The sequence below is a fragment of the Culex pipiens genome, chromosome 3, assembly GCF_016801865.2.
Source record: "Culex pipiens pallens isolate TS chromosome 3, TS_CPP_V2, whole genome shotgun sequence".
NCBI lineage: Eukaryota > Metazoa > Arthropoda > Insecta > Diptera > Culicidae > Culex > Culex pipiens.
Window position 1 is genome coordinate 43,313,667 of NC_068939.1, and position 13,444 is coordinate 43,327,110.

The window sequence follows — 13,444 nt, forward strand, 5'->3', positions numbered from 1 at the left end:
GTCATTCAAAGGGTCATTGTATTCAGAAAAATAAGCTTTATCGTTGTGAACAATAATATCACAAATTTAAGTTTAATTTTAGGACCCAATTATGATTTCCATTGAGTTATCTTATGACATTCATAGATGGAATTGTGTACAGAATATATGACAAATTGCCATTGGCAATGCTCATGGAGATGATTTTAACAAACATCGTTTTTTTATTTTTTTTTCTTATTTTTCATTGAATGAAAACAAAAATTATTTAATTTTAATTTTAGACGTATTTATTTTTAAATTATCGTAATAAAACCAAAATTTCATTGCCTTTTTGCTTCGAGGAGATGTTTTCTCCGTTCTTATTCGAGGGCCCCACTGCCGCTACGCTCAGTTCCTCCGCTGCTCGTCGTCCCGTTGGTTTCCGCTGCCTCCGGTTTAATCGTCTTTTTTCCGGCATGTTTTGCCGGATGGCCACCACCTTCGGCATGACCGCGTCAATCAAACTTAAACCTTCGACCAGCCGCTGCTCGGAACTGTCCTAACCGATGATATTCTCCGGTTCCTTCTGGAGGATGCTGAGGAGGGCCGCGGCCAGCGGATCCAGTGGCCGTTGATGTTACCTAAAAATACCAAAAACAAAATATTCAACTTCGAACCAAAACCCACGAAACACCCGCCACAGAACTTACCTGAGTCTTGGAGGTCGCGGTAAACAGGAAAATTTATTCGTCCGCTCAAAAACTCATAGCTGGACGATTTGGAGTCGCGAGCGTTTAAAATTGTCTGCTCGATCCGTCCTTTCGCCATTTTGAAATGTAAAAAAAAATCATATGGCATCTTACTCGAAAACCATCGAAAAATTACAGATGAATTCCATAACAATTTCTTATGAAGTCCAAGTCTACCAACAGTGGATCAAATACATAAGTTAAGTTTAGTTAAAACCATATGAATTTATAGTGACGGTCATACCCAGTCAAACCAATCCGAATTCTGAAACGGGATCTAATTAGAATCGTATACAAATTCCGTTTCAAACGCAACAACTGGTTCCGTGTTCGAACCGGTTGTTGCATTAGAAACGGAATTTGTATACGATTCTAATTAGATTCCGTTTCAGAATTCGGAATTATTTGACTGGGTAAGATTGTCTATGAAAATCGCGAGAGGTTATTGCATACTCAAAACAGGCAGCACATAAGATGTGGACTTATGAAAATCTTATAAGATTCATTCATTTTCCTCAGTGTATCAGAGTGTGCACACACGTTCAAAATCATTCAGTTTTCGTCAAAACCGAACCAACTCAAAAATGAGTAAAAGGGCATCTGTCAGATCTTAGTGAATATCACTCAGAGTCTCGGCCCGAAACTTCAAACACGAACAAAAGCAGCGAACCGAAGATTGGCAATGACGTTTTGGAATTTTGACAGTTTGGAACGCATGAATTACCCCATTATTGGTTTCCCACATGGGTGATGTGGAAATTGTTGCACATGGTTGAAGTCAAGTTGAAGTTGGGAATTTTGCAACTTGTTTTAATTTATGCTAAATTTCAAAATTTAAACACGAATCTACAGCGAATCGATGTGAAAACTAAAGATACATTAAAGGCACGATGATTTGATGTGCAATCTTAATCAGAATCTCGATAAAATAGGTTTAAATTGAAAAATAATAATAAAACAAATTCTGGTCTGGAATTTAACGAAATTTTGTGAAATTCACCCAAATTGGACAGATGCCCCTTTTACTCATTTCTGAGTATGTTCGGTTTTGACGAAAACTGAGTGATTTTAAACTTTCTCAAAAGCAAGCCCATGCAGCAATAAAACAAAAGTTTCTCACCAAATTTTGCCCACCCCTGCAGAGAGTTCATCTCAACTGACAGAGGGAAATGAATTCGCGGTTGCATTTTGTGAAAGGTGAAACGTAAACATCTCGGTCGAAAGTGGAATCTCAATTTTTTTTTACCAGATTTCTTTGGTAAAATCATTTAAATCGCTATGTTTTAAAGGTATATTACCGGTCATTGCAATCTTATGTAGCTTATTGTTTTAAATGTAATCAATTTCAGCCGCAATAATCCCGAAATTTGCCAAAAATGAAAGTATCCGTTTGAGGTTAAACCAGCAAAAAAATGGAGTCAGCTAACGGGAGCAGCACCAGTGGCACCACCGACAAAAAGCCCGACCTCAACGCCCTGGTTCGAAACATCGTCAAGATCCTGCTGTCCACGTCCAAGTACTTCCACTGTCCGTTTTGCGCCGACGAGTACCTGTTCGAGTTCACCCTGCGCCACCACTTGCTAAAACAGCACGAAGAAGATCTGTCGAAAATTGTCCTCTCCCCGGACAACAGCATCCGGTTCTGCAAGAGTAACATCTGCCCGTACTGCGGCGCTCTGTTCTACTACATTTCGGCCCTGCCGAAGCACATCGTCAACAGCCACAGCCGGGACTGTTTGATCAAGTGGCAAACGATCGAGAAGGAAAACAGCCTCCGGAAGCGGTTCGCGGCGGAACCCAGCATCAAATGTATCCCCTGCTCGCCCGGCCTGAGCGACCTGTTCGAGGAGCTCAACACGGGCTCGACGTCGGGCCGGAAGAAGCGCAGCCACCGGCGCAAGTCCTCGCCGCTGTACAAATCGGCGCTCAAGAACGCGAACCGGATTTCCGCCTCGAAGCGGACCGCGTCCGAGTCGTGGGTCAGCTGCGACTTTGAGTTCACCATGGCGAGACCGGCGGCGGCGGATGGCTCGAGGAGGTCGACGGCACGCCGCGAGCTGCAGTTTGACGACTCGCCGGATTCGGTGGCCCAGCAGGAGGCTGGGATTTCATCGGTCAAGAAGCCCAAACGGAACCGGAAGCGATTCCTCACGTTGAAGGCGCTGAAGCCCAAGTTTGGCCTGCGGAAGTATGTGTTGTCTAAGTTTAACAAAAAGTATCACTGCAAAATTGTGACGAGCACGCCGAACAACTTTTTGGACGATAGCGAGGCGAACGGCGAGGACGATTCCCGGCTGCACAATCAGGAGCGCTGGAACAGGATCCACTACGATTGAGAGTATTATTGCTTTTTGAGTATTTTTTTTATATTTGTATGTTACCCAACATTTTTTGGTGTGGTATTTTTTTCGATTGAATGGTTCGTTTTTAAGAACCTTTTTGGTATTGCTTTTATATATGGTATTATAAAAATATAACAGAAATCTCTAATATATTACGAATTTCAGCATCTCAATAACATAAATAAAAAAATGCCTTATTTTTATACGCAGCTTCTCGTAGGTACGAGAGTATTATTAACGATGTATTGTATTTCAAACTCGCATTTTTATATACAAAGTAAAAATTAACATCTACAAAAGATGTTGCTGTTTTTTGGAAATAAATTTTGACGCAAAAATCGAAAATAGCATTTTTTATTACAACTTATCCTTATAAAACAAGTCTTCAAAAAATAATAATTAATCGTCTTTTTATATTTTTTTTTTAGACTTGTTAGCTTTGACTAGAATATTTCTTATGTTATCTAAATTGTAAATACATGATCCATTATTAATGCACGCAGTTTGACCTTCCTCAACAATTCCTCCTAGGAAAGCCTGAATCCTCATAGCTAAGATTTTTGTCAAAATCTTGTGGTCGCAGTTAAGTAAACTGATCGGCCTGCTATTGTTCAGGTCTTGACTGTCCCCAGTTTTTGGAATAAGAGTGACAAGACCTTCTGAAAATTCAGAAGGAGGTCTAACTCCTCCGATCAAGAAATCATTAAATAATTTTAGTAAATCATCTTTTAACAAATCGAAATGTTTCTTGTAAAATTCATAAGTTAGCCCATCAGGACCAGGACTTTTCTTTTTAGCAGAGTTATTAATAACAGTAAAAAGTTCGTCGTCAGTAATAGGTTCACAAAGTTTAATTTTTTGTTCGTTAGACAGCGCTTTCGTTACATTTTCGAGTAAGGTTGCATCGTTAGGATCAAGGTTTTTTCTTTTAAACGTATTTGAATAATGTTCGAAAATCATGTTTCGAATTTCCCTTACTGACGAAGTCACCTCCCCACTTTCTTTTTTCAATTCGATAAGGGAATTCCTTTGACGTTTTTGCTGCGAAATCAGCTGAAAAAGGCTTAGCCTTCCTCCTTCAACCAAGTTACTCCCTGTAAGCTTCGATTCATAGTGCTGCAGCTTTTCCGTTTCTATTTCAAGAAGTTTAGATTTTACAAATTGTAGTTCGTCATTATTTGTTTCCCTATTATCTTGACTTTGAGATAATTCAGCAAGGGCTTGATATAAGAAAGATTTCCGTCTGTTTAATTCTTGATTAAAATTTATACTTTTGGATTTGTAGAAGTTTTTTGTTTTTGATTTTAAGTAGCAACACCACCAAAATGGAAAATTTTCAGTATAACTCCTAACTTTTTTGAGATTTTCGTAAAAGAAACAGTATTCGTTCTCAATTTCATCGTTATTGAGGAAGCTACTATTAATTTTCCACATTCCTTTCCCATTGGTCTGTCCCAGATCGTTTCGGTCAACGTTAATTTTGTACATTTTAGCACAGTGATCAGAAAAAGCTAAGTCAACGGTTTGGAAAGAATGAATTTTGGCAACTAACTCAGAGTTTATATAAAATCTGTCCAATCTTGATGCAGAATTTCCTCTTAAAAAGGAGTAACTTTTTGCGCTCCCCTTTAGAACGTATTCAAGATCTTTTAAACGCATATTAGTAATTAATGAATTTAATTTTGGTGAAAAAGTGTTTGCCTTTCCCTTGCTGTCTGAAGAATCAAGCCAGCAATTGAAATCGCCCCCAATCACTACATTTGGGGCGCTGGTTTTGTTCAGATGAAGAATGATTTTTTCCGAAAAAAGCTCCTCTCTCTCTCTCTTGCGCTGAGAACCCGAGTGACCGTACACGTTAATGTAGTTGGTACCATTGATGACAACGGACACGATTCGACCCTCTAAATCGCAAACCACGTTATTAAATTTTAAGTTTTTTCTGACGAGTATTGCAACGCCGTGTGTGCTCCCCAGATTCGTGATGGCAACATGTGTCGATATAAAGCTAAAATTTAGGAAGGCTACTTCTTGAAGAAGGACGATGTCTAAATCATTCTGTACAACAAACTCCTTAAGTAAACCAAGTTTCGCTTTAACCTGGATGGAGTTAATATTAATCGTTGCTACTTTTTGTGTGTAATTAATCGTTGTGTTAGTGTTAGTGTTAGAGTGTTAGTTTACTTCTTCAATCGTGACCTTGATCTTGAACGTTTCGGTTCTCGATCGGAATTAGAGAGCTCCTTGAGCGGGTCACGGGGCTCTTTCGGCGTCCGTGGTTGGCCAGGCTGCTTGGTCAAGGAGCGACCTTTCCTGCCCGATTTGCCAGACACTTCTTCAGACTTGGGTCGGGCTGGATTGGCTGGATTCAGCGAAACCGGATCGAACGGTGGGCTGGTAGGACTGATATCCCGATCCAAATCGACGGGATTGAGCCTGTTGTCTTCGGCGCCTCCCTGAGGCAGGGAAATCATGTTTTCCATGACTGCTTCATCGCGTTCCGCTGCGTCATCGTGTTCCGCTGCGTCATCGCGTTCCGCTGCGTTGTCGCCGCTGCCGGCGTCATCTTCGTCCATGGAGTCGTCCGTCTCTTGCACGCTGCCGTCTTTGACAGCACTTGCGTACGACTGCGAACCAGTGCCACCGCTGGGAGCCAGCCTTCCCTGAACGGAGCTTTTGTTTGGGCAGTCTGCCTTGACGTGCCCTTCCTGTTTGCACACAAAGCACTTATTTTTAAGCCCTTCGTAGAACACTCTGGCTTTGCAGTGTCCAACAACATGGCGGCAGGAATATCGGACTTAACGTCAATGTGCGCGCCTCGGATTCCGGAGTATACGTTGAACCCAAAGTCGGCCGGAAATTTTTCACGGACAACTTGCCGTACTGTGCCGAACTTTTGCAGCGCCTTAACGATTTCCGTATCCGTGACCTCGGGTGGTAGATTAAACAGGCGCACATATCTGAGCACCCCGCCGGCAACAGTGACCGCTACTTTCGTCTTTCTTCCGTCTGGATAGGCGAACTCCACATGGTCGCCGACCTCGTGTAAAACGTGGTCCAGGAAATGGTAGTCCTTGAACTTGACGAACAACACGCTTGCTTCTGGATCTCGGTAGATCGAATGGACCTCGTTTTCTCTGAGCTTCAGCTGGGTCTTGAAGAAGCTGACCGCATCTCTGGCCGTTAGCATCGGTGCATTAGCTCCGAAATCAAACTGTAGTGTACACTTTTTCCGGTAGCGTTTTTTTTTACTAGGGTGAACTTCCTACCACTGTAAAGCTTTTGTGGATTGGCCTATTGTGCAGGACAATAGCCGGCGTGAACAAAAACGCGTTCTGAAGAACTGATTGTTTGGACGTCTGTTCGATTCCACGTTCCAAAGCGAACTGAAGAACCAAAAACACAATAAAGGTGCAATATAAGGATTTCCCGGTGACGCAATCAGTCGCATACGCTCGTCAGAGAATAAGGATAATTTCTAGGAAAGGAAAATGTATAACCGTTGAAAGTAAATCGCGAACCAACCAACGGTACACCATAAATACTGATTGATCAGATAGAATTCAGTTTCCTAGAACACGATGTTAACGGCGGAATTCATATATGAGCGTCCACGAGCCTGAAGTTCCGTGGATGTTGACGTCGTATGAATCCCAGACGGAGATATTTGTTCAACATGGTAACCATCCTGCGTTTACTTCAATTGATGCTGTCATTTCTGCCACCTTACTGCCCGTTCTATAATCCACTAGAGCTAGTGTTTGGCTAATTCAAAGCAATCTGCAACTGTACAACGTGAAATGTTCTAAGCAGTGAAGCAAAATCTAAGCTTTCTTTAACGACAGAGTATCGTAAATCGGAAGGCTAAGTGATCCGCATTTTGATACGAGATGTTCAGTACATTTGGCCCAACACTATTGGATGGCTACATAGACACTTTTTGTTGCAAATACATGGTGACTTATCTGATAGAATTCAGATTTCAGGAAGTGTCAATGATGGAATTTTTAAAAGCGTGTGCACGCGCTTCGCGTGTTTTTTTTTTCGAAAGCTTTGCTGTGGCCAAATCTCCTACACGGTAAGTTTCGTGCAATCGCTTTCGTGGCTGGTGTTATTTCTGCCAACATAATGCCCTTTTTTCAATCCGATAGAGCTGGGCGCTTAGCTAATTCAAAGCAATTTGCAACGGTATTGCGAAGAATGTTTGAAATTAAGCAAATTCTGGATTTACTTCGAAGAAAGAATTTCGTAAATCCTAAGGCAAATTGATCCGCAGTTTGAAATGAGAGGTTCAGTATATTTTGCCAAAAAATATTAGATTTTCTGAGACACTTAAACTTAAAAAGTCTCTACGAATCTATAACATCGACGTCCGTACTTGAAAAGTGGTTCCTCGGTCTAGTTCATTGTGGCGTCGAGGGGGGAAAAGCAATGGCTCTATATACCAGACCAAGTACCAGACATAAAAACCGATGCTTGTGTATACACATTTTCGGTTGCAATTTCAGTAAAATAATTACAGGGTTGTTACGGACGGCGCGGATCTGGCGCGGATTGCTGGATAATTTTGCTCAGGCGCGGAATTCGCGCGGATTAAAATTTTGATAAATAAATTAATTGAGAGAAGTAGAATTACTTTCAAGTTATTAAGAAAAATATAATCTGGAATTACGATAACTTGTTTTTTCCTTTCAGTGCAAGAATATCATATTTTTTATCAATTTAATTTTCTTGTGAAAATGATTGATTGTATTTTCTTAGTACGAACCGTCGAAAAATGAAGATTATGTAGAAATTATTTTTGAATATTTAATTTCATTTGAGTTTTGAGTATTGATTTTTAACCTTATTTATTTTTAATATTATACTGGATTAATTCAATTCTTAATGTTGTAAATCCGAGTGTAAATCAAATATTACAAACTTTTCCCGACATTGGAATGTGTAACAAAAACGATTATTGGGGCTTGTTCTGGTGGGCGCCAAATATGAGCTTGATTGGACGTGACAGAAGCTGGCCTCCACTTTCGAATTTTAAATGGGATTTAATCCGTAGAAGTAGTTTTTTTTCTAAATTTAAACATTCCTGCGAAAATAAAAAGATCAAAACATTCCAAATTCAAAGCTTCAGAAATTAAAAAAATCTAAACTTTTTTTTGTTTTAATAGTTTTTTTTCAAACAACAAAAATAAAAATTCATATTCAATTTTTTTCGAATTTTCTAAAATTGTAATTGAAAAAATCTGAACATCTGAATTCAAAATTTTAAAAATCTGAAATTCAAAACACCAAAAATTTGGGAAATCTAAAATTTAAAGATTAAAAAAAATCAAAATTGAAAACTAAAAAATATCAAATTTAGAACAATTTAGAAAACAAAAAAATACTCAAATCTCAAATAATATTAGGATCCTTAAATTCTAAAATGCTTAAATTCTTATTTTCTGAAATTCTTAAATTCTTAAATTCTCAAATTCTGAAATTTTTAAATTCTTAAATTCTTAAATTCTTAAGTTCTTAAATTCTTAAATGTTTAAATTTTTAAATTCTTTAATTTTTTAATTCTTGAATGCCAAATTTTTTTAAGTTATATTTTATGTTAGAGATTTTGAAATTATGAGAAGAAAATATTTTAAATATCGGAAATGAAATTTCTTTCGGAGTTAAATTTTAGCGAGGATTTTGGAATACAAACTGTATAAAAATTCTTAGATTTTGAATTTTTAGACTTTCGAAATTTCAAATTTATCATAGTCAAGTAATTTTGATTTATTTTTGAGCTTATATTTTTGAAGCTATTTTTTTAGATTTTTAAATATTGTATCTTCTATTTTTGAGCCTTTAAACATAAAACGAGTTTGTTTTTTTTTATCAAATACTTTCTGAACTAGTTTTTCTTCATTTAAAAATAAAATTTCTTAAATGTTGGTCGCGATATTTTTTATATGGCGTGGATTTCGCGCGGTTTCGGGTTTTAGGTCGGCGCGGATTTCTTTCGACTCTCCCGTAACAACCCTGTAGTCGGGAATTCTAAGCATACTTGTTTGAAAATTATTTTTCAACTCTCGAATAATTTTGTAATATTTTGTACAAGTTCCAAATTGAATTCACTCAATTCTGCTTTGGCAATTAACTTTAAATTTTAGGTTCTTTTTACTATTTCAATATATTTGAGTATGGAAAAGCTGTTTAAGACATTCAAAATCCTAATGGATATTGGATGGCTTTGACACAGACAGTGTTATAAATGAGTGATAGAAAAGCTATCAATTGATTATTTCTGCACCAAAAACATCAGAGAGTATAGCGGCCTCCGAGGCGGCCTCTCTATAGCTTGTGAGATCACTTCTTGTGTCTCGTGATTCCCAGCGATGTCAGTCTCTCTCTATCACTCCTCCCCTTTTCCTCGACTACCCACTCAAAGCGTTCCGTTTGAATTCCGTTTAGAATTCCGCTTGAGCGAAAAAAGTTCGATTCGAATTCTAAACAGTGTTCGTTTTAGATTCTAAACCGCATTCCGTTTCAAACGCAACAACCGGTTCCGTTTGAGTTTTCGCCGCAAATCGGTTCAAGCGGAATTCAAACGGAATCGAAGCGGAATGGACGGGTTAGTTTTGACAGCTGCTTCTTCTTCTTGTTTTTATGCAGTGGGTTTCTTTTTTGTTTTGGTTGAATTGAAATTCAACCAGAAAAAAACAGATAGGAAATTTTTAAACATTGAGATTATGTTTATTAATTTTTCATTAAAAAAAACCAATCCCTGCCCCAAATCCCCCTTTCAAATGATCTTTATTTTCGAAAAAATCTTCGAAAACAAATCGCACGTGTTTGATCTTGTTTGACTGAAAAAGTGTTGGCTGTTTTACGCAAAAAATGACAACAAAACCGCTTCGGCGAAATGCAGCGAAATGTCACGAAGGTTCGGCCGTACACCAGCAGGTGTCGCTAATGTGCCAAAATTGCTCAAACGGAATCTAAACGGAGTCCAACCGGAGATTCCGTTTAGAAAATTTCGAAACAATTTTCGAAGCGGATTCGAAGCGGAATGAACCCGTCATGCGGAAAACGGTTTGATTGGGCCGCTGAGTCTCTCAATCTCTCCGAAAACTGCAAACGCGAGATGGCGATTAGGAGTCGACCACGCATGACGTCCCGTTAAACTGCGCTTGCGAAATTGGTTTTGTGGCGGCTTTTGTGGTTAAACGCTAGGATGATCGTGCAAGTGGGAATGAGAGAGAAAAGGAAAATGTCAATCGCGAGTGTGTAAACACGAAAACGTGTTCGGCTATGTTCGGCGCTGAAATTTTCAATAAAGAGAGAAGAACAGTTGTATTTGAGGCATGAATATTCAGGCGGGATAATTGTAGTTGCTGAGAGTTGATATTTTGATTTTTCAACAACCCTGGACACAGATTTTCATAATATTTTTTATGAATCAAATGATCTCTATTAATTTTTGTTTATCAAACTATAGGCAAAGTTTATGGCCAGCTTAGAGTTATGATTCTATTTAATTTTATCACATAGATTGAATATTTGAAAACAGATTTCAACTTGAGTTTGGCATTGCTTTTTTTGTAAATTTTAATTCATTAAGTAATTTGAAACATGTTTTTTTTCTCTCCAAATGTTGCCCTTGAATTTTTTTGTGAGTATGAGTAAATAACCTACTATAGATAAAGCGTGATTTTCAGGTTTTGGAAAACTTAAATATCGAATAAAATCCAAAATTGAAAAAAGTGTTAAATAAGTAGGAAGACAAAAAATCATATCAAACTGAATTTTCATTGACAAAAAAAAAACAATTAAATACTGACCACTAGATAAATTAACATTGATAAAAAAATTCAATATCAAAAATAAAAAAAATAAAAAGGGCACTGGCAAAAACATTTTTTTAATGAATTCCTTGACATTTTTTCAAAATTCTTTGAAAGAATAATAACAGCAATTTTGTTTTAATCATTTTTTGATTTAAAATGATGATGAAGTTTAGATGATGAAAAGATTTAGAAAGTTTTTTGTTTGAAATCATTCTTTAAATAAGAAATTACATTATTTGAGCTTTCTGAAAAAGTCTGGAAAACGTCGGGATTTTGAAAATGGGATTTGAGTGGTCACCCTGATTAAACAGCCTACAATTCCATCGAGCACCTCATATTTAGATTACAGCTTGTTAAAAGCGGTTTTATCAACAATTTTGCGAAACATTTTGTTTAATTAGTGCAAAACAGCTCATTTGATGGAATTACATTTCCCGAATCCTCATCCTGCCAAACTAAGTGATTCATTGCCAACTTTCATCTTTTGCATGAAAATTTGGTATCAAAGGCAACCAATGCTTTTATGTCACCTGAGTGTGCGACTCAGTAGTCGATGATCAATAAATTGTCATTCGGTCACCGTTAATGTAGCAACCCTGGCGAACAGATGTGCACGAGGGGCGTGAAACTGGGCTTAATGTATTTAATTTGCGCATTTAATGTATTAAGGAATTAAATTCCTCTTGTCAACTAACATTTGACAGCGCCCAACCTGCTTTGTCGAAAACATTGAATTGTTTTGCGTCTCCTTCGCACACCCGCCTGTCAAGTTTGTGTTTGTTTTGTTGTTGAATTTGTTCTTGGTGAAAAATGTGGCGATGCCGGTCAGTATTTTTTGTTTGAAATTTGTTTTTGGAAGTAGGGGAAGGTGGGGCAAGACGACCATATGGGGCAAGAGGAACAATCGCTCCTACGGCCGTAATTTGTACAATTTTGATTATTTCCAGTATGAGGAATTGTTGCTAGCAATGCAATTAGCTGATTCTACTACCACATAACCGCCAAAATGACGTAAACGCCACGGGGCATTAGATTTAATGAAGTTTTTTTCGAAACCTTTGTTTTCTTATAATATTTGGAAAGTACAAAATAAGGCTTAGGGTTCGTTTTAAGGCTCATTTTATCAAAATGCTATTTTTCCTAGATCAGTAGTGTCCCTACAAATGACATGCACCTATTACAAAGTATGATTTAACTTTTGGTTATTTTTGTTGAGAGCTTTTAAAAAATCTCGTTCAGGTGGGGCAAGTGTACCATATGGATTTTTAGCATGGAAAAAATTACGAATTGCTGCAACAACATATTCTATTGGGAAATAAATACATGAAAGTACTTAAAAACTGATAAACAATCGTTAAAAAAAATTGTACATACAAAGTATAGTGATATTATGAAAATTTACTATTTATCATCGAAGTAGTATTTTTTTTCGTAAAAACGATAAAATTTTTAGTAAAATGTTATTATTTAATCTAAAAATGGAAGAAACCATTCAAATACATTCTAATCTGATGTATCTAAGTGATAACAGTTCAATTGTTAGCAAATTACCATATTTTTTCATGCATTGTTTCTCTTGCCCCAACGGGTTGCTCGTCTTGCCCCACTAGTTGAGTAGAACGTACGGAAAATCAAAAATTTTAAAATCAATTTTTCACATTAAAAAACAGGATTTTTTAAAAACTTGTTTTAACAAAGTCTTAGTCAAGACCTAGAATAAGATGATTATAATAAAATCCGACAGATTTTTTAACTTTTTAATGGGTTATAACGAGCATTTCCTTAGCTTGTTACACTTGCCCCACTTTCCCCTAATTAGTAAATTTAGATTGCTAGTAGGTAGCTGCAAAAGGTGGTACATCGTTCGCCGCAGTTGCGCAGTTTTCGAAACGCCGGTCGGTCGGTATTGAAGCTGACTCAACCCGCATCACCAAAGAGGTCATCGAGCTGAATGGCAAGTCCGTCGAGTAACTGATCGCTTTCGGCCGCGAGAACCTGTCCTCGATTCCGTCCGGTGGTGCTGCCGCGGCCGCTGCCGTCGAGGAGCAGAAAGAGGAAAAGAAGATGGGCGAGTTCGATTTCGAGGACGATGACGACATGTGCTGCGGTATCTTTGAATAAGGGATTTCCCCGTGGCCACATCGCCGGATGGCTACTGGCGGTTGCACTGGCCCAAAGACGGCAGGACGGAACTGTTCCGTGCAGTGGTTCCGGAAGTGTACAAATTATTTATTTCTACGAAATGCTAAAAGAAGGAAAAAGGACGATGGCCGTACAAAAAGGGCAATAATTATTTCGTTTTTTTATTCAGCTGCTTTGTTGGTACTTTTGGCATTGAGTTGTTAGAGTTTGAAACAATAAATAAAGAATCATCTGCTTGTTTTTATGCTTCCCACGATCAGCACGTTCGCTGGTCCATCCATGTTTCCGCCGGCATGGCCATCAGCTGAGATGATTGCTGAGCGTTGGAACTGGATTCGGTTGCTTAGGAAGAGGCTCCCAATGAGACTCTCGAGTGCGCGACAGCCGCAGGTACCGGTTCGACCTTGGACGAATTTCTAAACTCGGGTTC

At 38.2% G+C, this 13,444-nt stretch overlaps 1 protein-coding gene and 1 pseudogene across 1 annotated transcript; both read left to right on the forward strand.

The window, feature by feature from the left end:
• The first annotated feature begins 1,870 nt into the window (after positions 1-1,870).
• Positions 1,871-3,378, forward strand: LOC120416535 (uncharacterized). Its single transcript, XM_039578250.2, has 2 exons — positions 1,871-1,999; positions 2,060-3,378. The coding sequence occupies exon 2, from the start codon at positions 2,123-2,125 to the stop codon at positions 3,044-3,046; it is 924 nt and encodes a 307-aa protein (XP_039434184.1). The 5' UTR covers positions 1,871-1,999; positions 2,060-2,122; the 3' UTR covers positions 3,047-3,378.
• Positions 3,379-11,690: 8,312 nt separating this feature from the next.
• LOC120416516 (60S acidic ribosomal protein P2-like) lies at positions 11,691-13,246 on the forward strand (annotated as a pseudogene).
• The last annotated feature ends 198 nt before the right edge of the window (positions 13,247-13,444 follow it).

Coding starts and splice junctions, on each gene's coding strand:
- LOC120416535 (XM_039578250.2), top strand. CDS start 2,123: ATGGAGTCAGCTAACGGGAGCAGCACCAGTGGCACCACCGACAAAAAG.